Source organism: Agelaius phoeniceus, chromosome 4, assembly GCF_051311805.1.
Source record: "Agelaius phoeniceus isolate bAgePho1 chromosome 4, bAgePho1.hap1, whole genome shotgun sequence".
NCBI lineage: Eukaryota > Metazoa > Chordata > Aves > Passeriformes > Icteridae > Agelaius > Agelaius phoeniceus.
Genome location: NC_135268.1, coordinates 24,832,935 through 24,845,082, shown reverse-complemented (window position 1 = coordinate 24,845,082; position 12,148 = coordinate 24,832,935). Strand labels below are relative to the sequence as shown.

General features: G+C 50.2%; 2 protein-coding genes across 3 annotated transcripts in view; one reads left to right on the top strand and one right to left on the bottom strand.

Moving 5' to 3' along the window:
• The first annotated feature begins 438 nt into the window (after positions 1–438).
• Positions 439–6,237, top strand: DUSP4 (dual specificity phosphatase 4). Its single transcript, XM_054633914.2, has 4 exons — positions 439–958; positions 3,713–3,849; positions 4,266–4,485; positions 4,627–6,237. The coding sequence occupies exons 1-4, from the start codon at positions 565–567 to the stop codon at positions 5,010–5,012; spliced, it is 1,137 nt and encodes a 378-aa protein (XP_054489889.1). The 5' UTR covers positions 439–564; the 3' UTR covers positions 5,013–6,237.
• Positions 6,238–6,308: 71 nt separating this feature from the next.
• TNKS (tankyrase) overlaps positions 6,309–12,148 on the bottom strand; it is a 128,929-nt gene continuing 123,089 nt past the window's right edge. For both annotated transcript variants that reach the window (XM_054633911.2, XM_054633912.2), the window contains exon 27: positions 6,309–11,715. In XM_054633911.2, the coding sequence (XP_054489886.1) occupies positions 11,629–11,715 (87 nt within the window). In that variant the 3' untranslated portion in view covers positions 6,309–11,628. The remainder of the gene's footprint in view (positions 11,716–12,148) is intronic.

The following is a 12,148-nucleotide window of genomic DNA, read 5'->3' as shown; positions in this document are numbered from 1 at the left end:
TGTGTCTGTGTGTGTGTGTGTGTGTGTCTGTGTGCCTGAGTGCGTGTGTGTGTCTGTGTGCCTGAGAGTGTGTGCGTGTGTGTGTCTGTGTGCCTGAGCGTGTGCCTGAGCGTGTGCCTGAGCGTGTGTGTCTGTCTGTCTCTGTGTGTGTGTCTGCCTGTCTGTGTCGAATGCTGGGCGCGTGCCCCGCAGCATGTGCACGTGCGCGTGTGCCCCTCAGCGTGCGCGGCCCGGCGGGCTCCGGGCGGGGGTGACAGGGCGCTGCCCGCGGTGACAAAGGCCCGCCGCTCTCCCCCATTCACAGCCCGCGGCCGGCGGGCGGCGCGGACGGGTTTTCTTTTTTTGTGAATGGAGGCGGTGACGTCGCCGGGCCCGCGCGCCGCCTCCCCTCCATTCATGCGGCCCCGGCGCGCGGCGGATGGGCGGGGCGGGGCGGGGCGGGGGCGCGCGCCGGCCGCCGCCGGGTAGTAAAGGCTGCGCGCGGCGCGCGCGGGGGTGCGCGAGCGGCGCGGGCGGCGGGCGCGGGGCCCGGCGGCGCTCGCTCCCTCCCTGCCCCCTCCCGCCATGGTGGCCACCGAGGGGCTGCGCGAGATGGAGGGCAGCGCGCTGCGCCGGCTCGTGGGCCGCGACGAGGCCGGGGCCGGCGGCGCCGCGCGGTGCCTGGTGCTGGACTGCCGCCCCTTCCTGGCGCACAGCGCCGGGCACATCCGCGGGGCGCTCAACGTGCGCTGCAACACGATCGTGCGGCGGCGGGCCAAGGGCGCCGTGAGCCTGGAGCAGATCCTGCCGGCCGAGGGCGAGGTGCGGGCGCGGCTGCGGGCCGGGCTCTACGCCGCCGTCGTGGTGTACGACGAGCGCAGCCCGCGCGCCGAGGCCCTGCGCGAGGACAGCACCGTGGCGCTCGTGGTGCGCGCGCTCCGTCGCGACACGGCGCGCGCCGACATCCGCCTCCTGGCAGGTACCGGCGGGCGGGGACACCGGGAACCAGGGGGGGACACCGGGAACCAGGGGGGGAACCGGCCGCAGACGGCTGCCCCCGCCCGGGAATGGGGCTCCGGGCTCGCCGCGCCCCGGGCAGGGCGCTGCCTTCTCCCGCCCCCGGCCGTCCGTCCTGCTCAAGTTGGGAGCCGGCGGGAGCGCCGGGGGCCGCACGCACCGGGGCGCGCCGCCCGGAGCTGGGGTACGGGACGGTGGCAGCGCGGCCATCAGCCCCGAGCGGGGGTGCCCGGGCGGTCTGAGCCGGCTCAGGGGCATCGAGTGGGCGCCGTGGCCCTGCCCGGGACCTGAGGGAAGTGAGTGTGTGGGGGGAATCCCCGCACGCTTTGTTCGAGTCCATCCCCAGCCCCACGGAGGTGCGGAGGAGGTATTTGTGCAGAGTCAAATACCGGCTGTCACGGAGATGTCCCCTTGCAGCGGGCAGAAAACCCGGGGATGCCTCTGTGCTCCCTTTGCGACTACAGAAGGGATCAGGGCTTCCCTCCTCTGCCGTGTGTTAAATGGGAAGCTGTGCACATTTGGAGCTGCTGGTCCTGAGAATTGAGATGATTTAGGGGCGGGGGATGCTCAGCTGGGGTTCCTGGATGAGCTCTGTGGGGCTTTTTCTTTTTTGTTTACAGCCTGAGAGTCAATTTATTCCTTGGCTTACTTACAGCAGGGGTGAGGATGTGTATGCAGAGTAGCAAATACATTAAGAGGCTTGATAGATGGAGGAACTAGCACTTCAGTTGTACTAGATACAGTAAAAGCAGCAGGAGCTGTTCCCGGGATGCGATACGATGTGCTTGCTGCTGCGGGAGTGCCTGCACAGCAAGGGCTCGCTCAGGAGCAGGCTCCTTCACCGTGAGCCAGCGTGGGGCTGGAGCCACGCATGTGGCAGGAAACGCTGCTCTGCTTCAAGGGTGGCCTTTGTCAGCTGAGAGCTTCTGGTGCCTCTGTGGTTCTCGTGGGAGGTTGGTTGGAATGGGAGCCCTTTTAAGGAACGGGCTCCGAGAGACTCAGTCTCAGCACTATAGTCTTTTTCTTGTGTTCCACAGAGCCACTAAAATGATCTTGCTCTGATTCCACGAGAGCTACACTAACCCGGAGCTGTGCATGCCCAAGTGCACATTTGTCAGGTGCAGGTCACAATGAAGATCCTGAAGTGTTTTGTGCAGGTCAGGCTGCTGCCAGGTTCCCTGTGAAACAGCCCGGCTGGGGGTTGCTTGGCCATGGGCACCTGCTCTGCCTGGCTCCTACACCGGGCAGAGCTGGTATGAACAGCCAGGAGCTGCTGGATCAATGAATCTGATGAGATTCATTGAAGAGAAGCATTTGAAACGGTCTCTTTTTCTTTCCAAGAAGCATTCTTTCCAAGATGTTTCTGCCCATCACCCTGGGCAGCTTTTCCCTCTCATGGTGCGATGACCACTGGAGTGCAATGTGGTAGAGCCAGGGATTTTAGGACCAGATCCCTGGAAGTTGTCTAACAAAGGCTCTTGGTTTTGGATGCTCTTTCAAATTGAAGCAGTAGGACTGTAAAGGGATGTCAGGCCAGGGAAATGAAGCCTCTGCAAACTGTCCTGGCTGCGTGGGAGGGACAATGCGAATGCAGTGATAAATCTACTTTAAGGTACTAGAGCCCTTCCTTTTGTAGGGGGAGGAAACCACAAAGGACGCTGGGATGCTGGCAGTGGGGGGCTCTAGCTGCCTAGGGATTCCTGGGCTGCTTGAGACACTTGCATCCATTGTTTTGAATATCCAGCCTTGTTCAGGGCAGTCTTGGAGCTAAGGCTGGATAAGAAGGATGTGTCCTGCTGTATGCTCTGGTAAGCTGAAATCTGCAGGCATAGGTCCTGCAGTTGGTTTGAGTCTTCAGGAACCATCCTGAGAGTCAGACCTTGATCCAGCTGGAGTCTCCTGTGGTGATAGTAAAGTACTTGATTTTCATTGATGTCGAGGCTCAAAGTCAGACCCTTCAAGGATGTCAGGGTTGTTAATTTGATTTGAATGAGAGAAGGAAATGTCACCAGAAGTGTTTATTGGCAGGCCAACACTGCAGTTTCCCTGTCCTGGGAACTCAGGATTTGCTCTTGTTTTGACTGGCATGACAAAGCCCTGACATCCCCTGTGCTTATCCCCCTGGCAGCAGGGCAGAGGAACAAGCTGCTCCACGTTCAGTTTGCACCTGTATCCTTGGGAAGCAGCAGACACCTCTCTCAGAGGGCAGCTTGGCTCTACCTGGCCAGAGCCAGGGCTTTCCTGGTCTGTTGTTTTGGGACCTCTGAGCTGGAGGGTCAAGCTGGGAATGTGAGACCTGCCTGTCTTTTGTGGCAAAATAATGTGTCAAGGGAAAATGAGAACTGAACAGTCTTTGGCCTCGGAGCAGCTTTTCCCATTAAAGTCTGAGTATGCTGGAAATAAATCCTCTCTCCATTGTCTGAGAGAGCAACCTTGGCCTCAGTCTGGAGTTTTGGCTGGCAGTATGCAGGGGACAGAACCCTGGAGCAGGGACTTTGGGTGGCCAAGATCATTGCTCCTGGTGCTCTTGCTCCAAGGGAATGGTGGGGCCTCAGGGATTCCCCCCTTGCTGCCGAGAGCCCGACTGCTCCTCCTGGGGCAGGGACCACTCTCCATCACTGTAGCATCATCTAGTGGCCAAGGGCATCTCCAGCTGTGCATTCTGCAGTCCTGTGAATGCGGTCTGAGATAACACTTTGTGCCTCTCCTCTTGCAGGGGGCTATGAGCGCTTCTCCTCGGAGTACCCCGAATTCTGTGCAAAAACCAAGTCCCTGAGCAATGTGTCACCCCCCACCAGCGCTGAGCCCCTGGATCTGGGCTGCAGTTCCTGTGGGACCCCCTTCCATGACCAGGTATGTCTAAAAGCCCAGTGCTCAGCTATCTTGACTGCCCTTCCAGCATTATAACCTGCTCCAGTGGGAGTCTCTCTGCTCTCCCTCAGCTGCGGCTTGTGGAGCCAGAGCCCTGCTTCCTTTCCTCTCATGGGAAAGCATGGTGGTCCTCCTAAGCCCTGGGTGTTTGTGTGCCCCACAGGGTGGACAAGCCCACATCCTGTTAACCCACACCTGCCTGTTTCTGAACAGGACAGAGAGAGGGAGATGAAGGGCTGAAACAGGTTTAGCGCCTCAGGAAGGCAGCCTCTGCTCCCTCTTCTGAGGGCCCTGGATCAGGTGCCAGGTTGCTGTGCAGCTCCATGTTTCCAAGCCATCTGGATGTGTGTCCTGCCTCCCACGTCCCCTGGCCAACCAGTTCTTTTCCTTTGTCACAGGGTGGGCCTGTGGAGATCCTTCCCTTCCTCTACCTTGGCAGCGCCTACCATGCAGCCCGGCGGGACATGCTCGATGCGCTGGGCATCACAGCCCTGCTGAACGTCTCCTCAGACTGCCCCAACCACTTCGAGGGGCACTACCAGTACAAGTGCATCCCTGTGGAGGATAACCACAAAGCTGACATCAGCTCCTGGTTCATGGAGGCAATTGAGTTCATTGGTAAGTGCCTGTGCAGAGATGTTGTGTCCATTGGTGGCACCGGTGGGAGGGAGGTCAGCCTCTGCCTGCAGGTTTGGTGAGGGGCTGGGCCACAGTGGCAGGCAGGGTGTGGTCTCACATCTCACCCCTGTTGCCCTCCAGACTCAGTGAAGGAGTGCTGTGGTCGCGTCCTGGTGCACTGCCAGGCTGGCATCTCGCGCTCGGCCACCATCTGCTTGGCGTACCTGATGATGAAGAAGCGTGTCAAGCTAGAGGAGGCCTTCGAGTTTGTCAAGCAGCGCCGGAGCATCATCTCCCCCAACTTCAGCTTCATGGGGCAGCTGCTGCAGTTCGAGTCGCAGGTGTTGGCCACTTCGTACGCGGTGGAGGCCGTCAGCCCCTCGGGGACGCTGCGGGAGCGGGGCAAGGCCACCTCCACCCCCACCTCGCAGTTTGTCTTCAGCTTCCCGGTGTCTGTCGGTGTCCATGCCACCCCCAGCAGCCTGCCCTACCTGCACAGCCCCATCACCACGTCGCCCAGCTGTTAGCTCAGGGCCAGGCCAGCCGGGCAGGCAGTGCCGGGCGTGCAGGGGTGCCGAGCCCTGTGATGTTAAGCAATAGTGCCGGACGCTGCCCTTCACCCTGGACTCGCCATCTTTTTCGTAGAGAAATTTCTTACCTCATCTTGGTTTGTTTGCTTTTTATTGTTATGTTTTAAAAGCACGAAGTTGTAAAAGCCACAAACCTTGACATCGTCCAGGCGCTTTGGGGGAGGAACAAAATAGTATACTGGGTTTCCTCAAGTGCCTGGTCTTCACATGTTTCCATCCCTATTTTACTGTCTTGTTTTTTTACACCTCCTCTTCTCCCCATGTTTCTGGCCCCAACTCATCTAGGTTGACAAGGGAGTATTCCCTGTTTTTATTGTGCAGCAGCCTTCCCTCTTGCAGAGACACCTTTGTGTGTGTGGTGGGTGCTGCTTACCTGAGCCAGGTACACTTCGGACAAGCAGAGCTGCAGGCAGGGCCTTGGGGTGAGCAGGAGTGGTGGCACAAGGCTGCCTGCACTCAACCTCAGCCCTGCCAGTGGCTGGGGAGATGAGGCAGGAGCTGGCAGGCACCTGCCAAATCACCAGCTGAGCCTATTCCAGGGGGAGAGCAATCTTTGTGGTTGGGAAGTGGTTTGGAGGGAGAGATGTAGTCTGAAATGCCTCTTTTCTTGCCTCTGTGGATCACTGGTTTCTAGAAAACTTAGGTCCAATCTCCTGTGGCTTTAAGATGAGAAAGAAGGGGTTGGGGCAGCAGTCTGGGCTGCTTTTGATTACTCTGTTCAGTTTCCTCTCCACCAGTCCCACTGCTGCTTCTTCCAGAAGAAGCAGGAAGGGACATGGGTGGGCTATAACGGAAAAGAGAAGCTGTGGGGTGGAGGACAGGCTAGCCCAGAGGTGTCATTCATCCAGCATTTTCAAGCTTCCCCCACCTCATGACCAGCCCTTTTCCTGTGCTGAGTCTTGTTCACCTGTGCAACATTTCTGCAGCTTTTGGCCCAAGCCTTGAAAATGCCTCATCTTCAACCCACCTGGAGCCTTATTTCCCACCCTACCTCTGTCCTTCCCTCCAGCCCAGTCCAACACACAAGATGCCTGTGTGGCTGATGTACATATGTATGGTTTTGTTCCTTTTTTTTTTCTAGAAATTAACTTTTTATTTATTGCCTGAGGGAGGGAGAAAACATTGTTTGGAGAAAATAAAAATAAAACTGTTTTCAACAGTTTGGCTGGAGCAAATTTGTCCTAAAACCAAGACAGAGCAGCAGGTTCTGCACACATTCCATTTTCACAGAGAAACTGTTAAAAATGTATTTATTGACTTTTAAACTATTACAAGTATTGCAGATCAGACATTTAGCCAAGCACACTTATAGATCAAACTCAGTTGTTACAGAGATGTTACCTAAAGTCCACCATGTAGGTAGGCTGAGAAACTGCCCATCGTCTTCAACTTTGAGAGAGAAGGTAAAAGAAGAAATAAATAAATGATATCCCAGCTCCAGGTAATTGGCAACCAAGAGAGGACAAATACAGGACTAGTTATGAAAACAAGTTACACAAAAAAGATCTAGAAATTCAACCCCCAGCTACATTGCCATCTGGCTTGCCACAGAAAGCAATTAGGAATGACAAAGCACAAGCTCATGGGACCGCAGCACAGAAAATCCCCATTTCAATTTCCAAAGCTGAAGCAAGTTCTGCAGATGTTAAGAAAGTGTCAAAATTATCTTGTAATAACACAGATTCTAATAATCTACATTAGTAATTAATGGGACCAGCACTAAAACTTGCCACCAACACATTCAGCAAGACCGATACATCAAAACTAGCCAGATAACGTGACTTGACAGGCATATGTGTCAGTGTAATGGAAATGCATCTGCTTCCCATGTCCCCTACAGATTCCCAGGCTCATCACCTTGCTTCAGAGATTTTAACACACATACAGTGTTCCCCAATCCCCTGGGTATCACATCTACTCTGTGTTGAGAGAGGTTGGAACACTGCTGCTCCCTCTCTGCACATCTGTCCTGCCACTCTTGGAAAGACCAGAAGAACACGCTCTGGGACTGTGCCAAGCCACCACCTCTGATCACCAATGGATTCAAGCCTGTGGAGGTTCACAAGCCAGTTGCTACATAAGACAAGAACTTAGGATGTGCTTTCCCAGGTCTTCCCTATGCAGGCTGCAGCATAGCTTACAATGCTGCACAAATATTCAGTTTAACATACCTGAAGCATGCATTAGATGCACGTCCTCTTGGATTTCTGAGCTAGACTTTCTGTAGGCAAAGCAGCATGGAAACAGAGAAATCCCACTGAAAATAAATTCACATATTTCCTGACATTCAGCTTCTGAGAATAATTAGCAATGTTCAAACTAATCTGTTTTGTGGCTGGACCCTTCCTTTTTACCCATCTTGAAAAATCCCATTCAGGGCAATTTCTGTTAGCAGTCCCATATGGAAATTGCAGGCAGTGCAGAAACTGATGCCATTGCAGGGATGCAGGAGGCTTTTTTGATTTGCCACTGTCTTAAGCAGCTCTCACAGGGCATGCAGTGGCACAACATGCTTGCATCCCTCAGCACCTCACACATCAGGGAGCAGACACCTCCTCTAACCTAGAACGAACAGCAGGAGCAGCTGGTTTCCAGAACCAAGAAAGTGCCTTTCTCCAGGAGCTACTCCCTCCCATATGCCGCATCCCTTTTCTGTGTCTGCTGGCCACCACAGCCAACAGTGCAGAACATTTTGCAGGGTTTTCTCCCTGCTTCAGTGTAGAATTTTCTTCTGGGGTACATAACAAACAAGCAAAGTTTAAGTTTGCAGGCAAAATAAATTCCTGCTACATAATGCAGTGGGATTCAATTGCATCTCATGCGAACACTTGAAACAGAGGTTAAAAAACCAATAGTGACTGCAACATGGTGGAACTAGTATAAGAGGTTTGTAACAGTCTCTATGGAGCTGGGATCAAACACAACTGGTAGATAAAAATAAGAATGAAAAAAGTAAATATACCTTATTAAGGTACTGTACTGTCTGCTTTTAATCCTAACAAAAGTTTTGTTGACAGCAATCAGAATGCAGTGTCACTCTGCACCAGGTATCTAAGTCATCAGTCTCATGGAAACAGTTTCAGCAATGGAGAGCAGAACCCTCCTTTGTTAGGTGGTGATTTTTCTTTCTGTTTCACCTATTAAGGTCCTGTTGCGAAACTACACAGAAGTTTCAAAATGCTGCCTCAAAGGGACGCTGACAAAGATCAACAGGCCCTGAGAGACACACTGTCCCTGGTGCCAGCAGGTACCAAGTTCTGTCCCTGGTCTCCCAAGCCTATGAGGGCTTAGCCCAGTATTCTCAGGTCCTCAGCTCCTACTGTGCCTCCCACTGGTGACCCAATACTGCAAAATGAGCACCCCCATATCAGGGGACTGCTCTTCTCAGGAGGCCAAAAACTTGATTTCTCAGGAGGCAGCATCTGCCTGGATATGGGGTCACAGTATTTATAAGGTCCCACTGTAGTCAACTCCCCCAGCTGAAGCAGCAGCGTCTGTACCGTTAACAGCCTGCCAAAAGCACCACAACCACCACCAGCGGGTAACTTTGGTATTGATGGGCAGATCCTCACTTTGTTTTGAACTGTAAGAGCACCTATGACAACATATGCTACTCCTGCATAGGTGTCTGCAACACACAGATGCATCATCAGGCCTGGGTACTCCTCTGTGTCTGGCCACAAACGGGTATGAGCTCACGGCATCACGAGACAAAAACCACTGCAAAATTATTTCCTCACACAGCACCTTTACTCTGCACAGAACATCAGAAACATTAACACTGGCAGTTCAAAGATACTGGAAAGTAGAATCACAGAATATGCTGAGTTGGAAGGGACCCATCAGGATGACTGAGTCTAACTCCTGGCTCTGCACAAGACAGCCCCAGGAGTCACACCATGTGCCTGAGAGTGTTGTCCAAAAGCTTCTCTAATTCTGTCAGGCTTGGTGCTAAGACCACTTCCCTGGAGTCCCTCTTGGTGAAAATCCTTTCTCCTAATACCCAGCCTAAATCTCCCTCCTAATCTCAGCCTCATGCTGTTTCCTCCAGTCTTGTTACTGGTTATGGGAGTGAAGATATTGGTACTTGCCCATCCACTTCCTCTCATGAGGATGTTGAAAACCCCAATAAGGTCTCCCCTCAGTCTCCTCCAGGCTATTTTTATCTTCTAGAAGTTTCAGGCTGCAAAAGGAATCCAGACTAGCCATTAATTCAACCAGCACATAGGAAACAACAAGCAAGAACAGCATCCGGTGTGGGCTCGGTGGGGCTTTCCTTTTTAGATTTGTTCTTGTTTATGAAAGATGTAAAGTTTTAACTTTCACACCCACATTTACCATTTTTCTCACCTAAGCAGCACAGCTGTTTCACCATTTAAAACTATGTCTAACTGGGAATGGAGAGCAGCACTTGCTCTGGTCGCTATCTGAAACCCTAGAGCAGATAGGCACATCCCCTCATGCCCTTATTAACTAAATGAAAAACAAACCCCAAACTTCAATGGTGAATACAAAGCTTCAAAGCCTAGTGGTGATCTTTGCAATCCTCTAACACTATGAAACGAGTAGCCAAAATACAAGCACCCAATTTTATCAATGAAACTTGTTTAAAAGGACAACTAGGCTAAAGCCTGGCTGGGACTTCAAAGCTACATATTTAATCAGGTCACAAAATGAAGCGAGAACCATATATCCACTGTCAGCTCAAGAAAAGTAAGAGTTCAAGTTCTGTTGGAGTATTGCTATTTCTAAGGTTTCCTTTAGAGATATTACAAAGAGATGATGTTCAGGTAGCCATATTGCATCAAATGACTGATTTTACAGTGGGTGATTACTGGTGATTACTTCCTGTGAGGATGACTTGCTTCAACATTAATGCCTTACCATTAAAAATAAAAGTGTTGTGTCTTAATGCTGAAAGTGAAATGCTCTTCAGGATTAAGTCTGTTTTATACAAACGTGTTAGCAAAATCCCACTTCTGGGGAGCACATATATTTTTATGAACTAAGAGCACACTGTTCTGTTGCTTTCTTGCTTTAAGGGGGATAAAACCTGAATGCATGAACTGGATCATCAGATAGTGCTGGTTGATAGGGTAATGTACCACATGTTGTGTCCAAAGGAACATTTTTTTTTTTCCTCTAGATGTTACATGGTCAACACTGAAGCACATCTCCTGGTACTGGTTGTTAGGAAAAAAATTAACAAGTCTTGATCTTCAACCTTCTCTGAAACTGTAAAACACCACAAAAAAGAAACAGTTTCTACTTTTGTTAAATCCATATCCACCATGAGGGGGACTTTTGAAACTGTTTGATGCTGTGCTATGCAATGCTTAAAAATAACTTTCTCCTACCCAGCAAAATAAACCTGGGAATTTGGGAAGAAGGGTATTAAGTGAATAAATCCTAACTTTGTTCTCTGGTATAACTGCAAACAAATCTGCTTGCCAACTGATACTTTAAAATTTTGTTCTCATCAAAATGTAAAACTGATATTTAAAAAAATTATTACTTTTGTAAATCCCTTAAGCTCTTCAACTGTGATGTCACACACAAAGATGTGACAGGAAACTGCTGTAATAACTCTCCCTTACCAGCCCGAAACCCATTTACTGGGTCTCATCTTACAGAGGGACATGAACCCAATACACCCTTCTGTATGAAATCTTCTGACTTTTCACCTGCTTCTCCCAGCAAAACCATACCCTGCTGTAACTGGAGAACATTTCAAAAGCTGCATTGTACCTAACAGGAGCCTTATAAAATGTTCTTTTAGAGATGCCAGAAGAGGGCATGAAGTTCTTCTAAGCACAAGAGCTGGTTCTACCCTTGCAAACACTTCCCAGGGCTTCCCCCAGAAAACTCACACAGACAAGGCAGCAAACTGACATCGTTTGTTTCCACTCCAAAGTTACACTCACTCATGTTATCGTTTGCTCAGAGGTGTGCAAAAAAACCTCTATATTGAATAACTTGACCTAGCCCCTCCTCAGATGAAATTTATATTGCATTGTTAATGATTTTAGTCTACTTGACTTTGTGCAAAATATTTTCAAGAAAGTTCTGGCTCAACTTCAGAATACAAAAGGAGAATAAATAGGATCTCTTGAAAACAGGAAATGAATGGTGTATGCTGAAAAGAAAGAAAATGATGGGCTTAATGTAATTTATCTGCAAATAAAATAACTAGAAAAGTAGTGTCTGAAATTTTAACATGTGAGATGGCAGCAATAAAGATTTCCATTTGCACAATAATGTTCCCAAGGTCTAGATCAAAACAATATTATTTTACACATGGTATCTGCAGAGACTAGGAGCCTGAGATATGTTATTAAAAGGCAGTCCCTTGTAAACTTTCCTCAAGAGGAACAGTAGCAGTTGAGTATGCAAGAGTTACTCATTATCATATTCATCAAGACAGCAATACTTTATAAAAGACATACAGCTTATTTCCAGGTTGTTAAGAATTTTATGTGATACTGATTTTCTGAAACATGTATCCATCCAGTCCAAGATTGAAGTCACATCCTTCTCCACTGCTCTGAAGCTACTAGGTCTTCTGTTCTGCTGCTGTTGCTGTCTGTGAGGGAGCTTCTGGTTTCACAATCTGGTATGTAATGAGATATTCCGGGTATGCCTGAAAGTAAAATAAGAAACCCCTGATTTATGCAAGGGTAACTCAGCAAGTTCCAGTTTTTGCATTTCACTAAACAGTGACCAGGAAGGACAGCACAAGAACCAGCTCTATGTTCACAGCATGCAAGAAAAAGTGGGTATTTCAAACCTAGCCAGCACTGTGAGGAACTGCTGGATGTACTTAACAGCTTGGTTAATACACAAACAAAAAGATGTTTCTTCCACACAGTCACTGCCAGAAATTGTGTGCAACAGGAATTCAGAGTTAATCTCCTTGTTAGCTAATCCTACAAAGTTTTTTTAAGTTCCTCAAAAATTTCAGATGACTGATAAAGTCTGACCTCAAAAGGGACAACAGCTTGCAATGTAACCTGCAAAGGCCTTTACTGGCAGTAAAATCTTGGCCCACCCAAAGCACATGACCCAGTAAGTCA

Excerpts from the sequence above, each read along its gene's own strand:
- DUSP4 (XM_054633914.2), top strand. The coding sequence starts at position 565 with ATGGTGGCCACCGAGGGGCTGCGCGAGATGGAGGGCAGCGCGCTGCGC. Across the intron at positions 959-3,712 it reads CGACATCCGCCTCCTGGCAG|GGGGCTATGAGCGCTTCTCC; the intron begins GTACCGGCGGGC and ends CTCCTCTTGCAG. Across the intron at positions 3,850-4,265 it reads GGACCCCCTTCCATGACCAG|GGTGGGCCTGTGGAGATCCT; the intron begins GTATGTCTAAAA and ends CCTTTGTCACAG.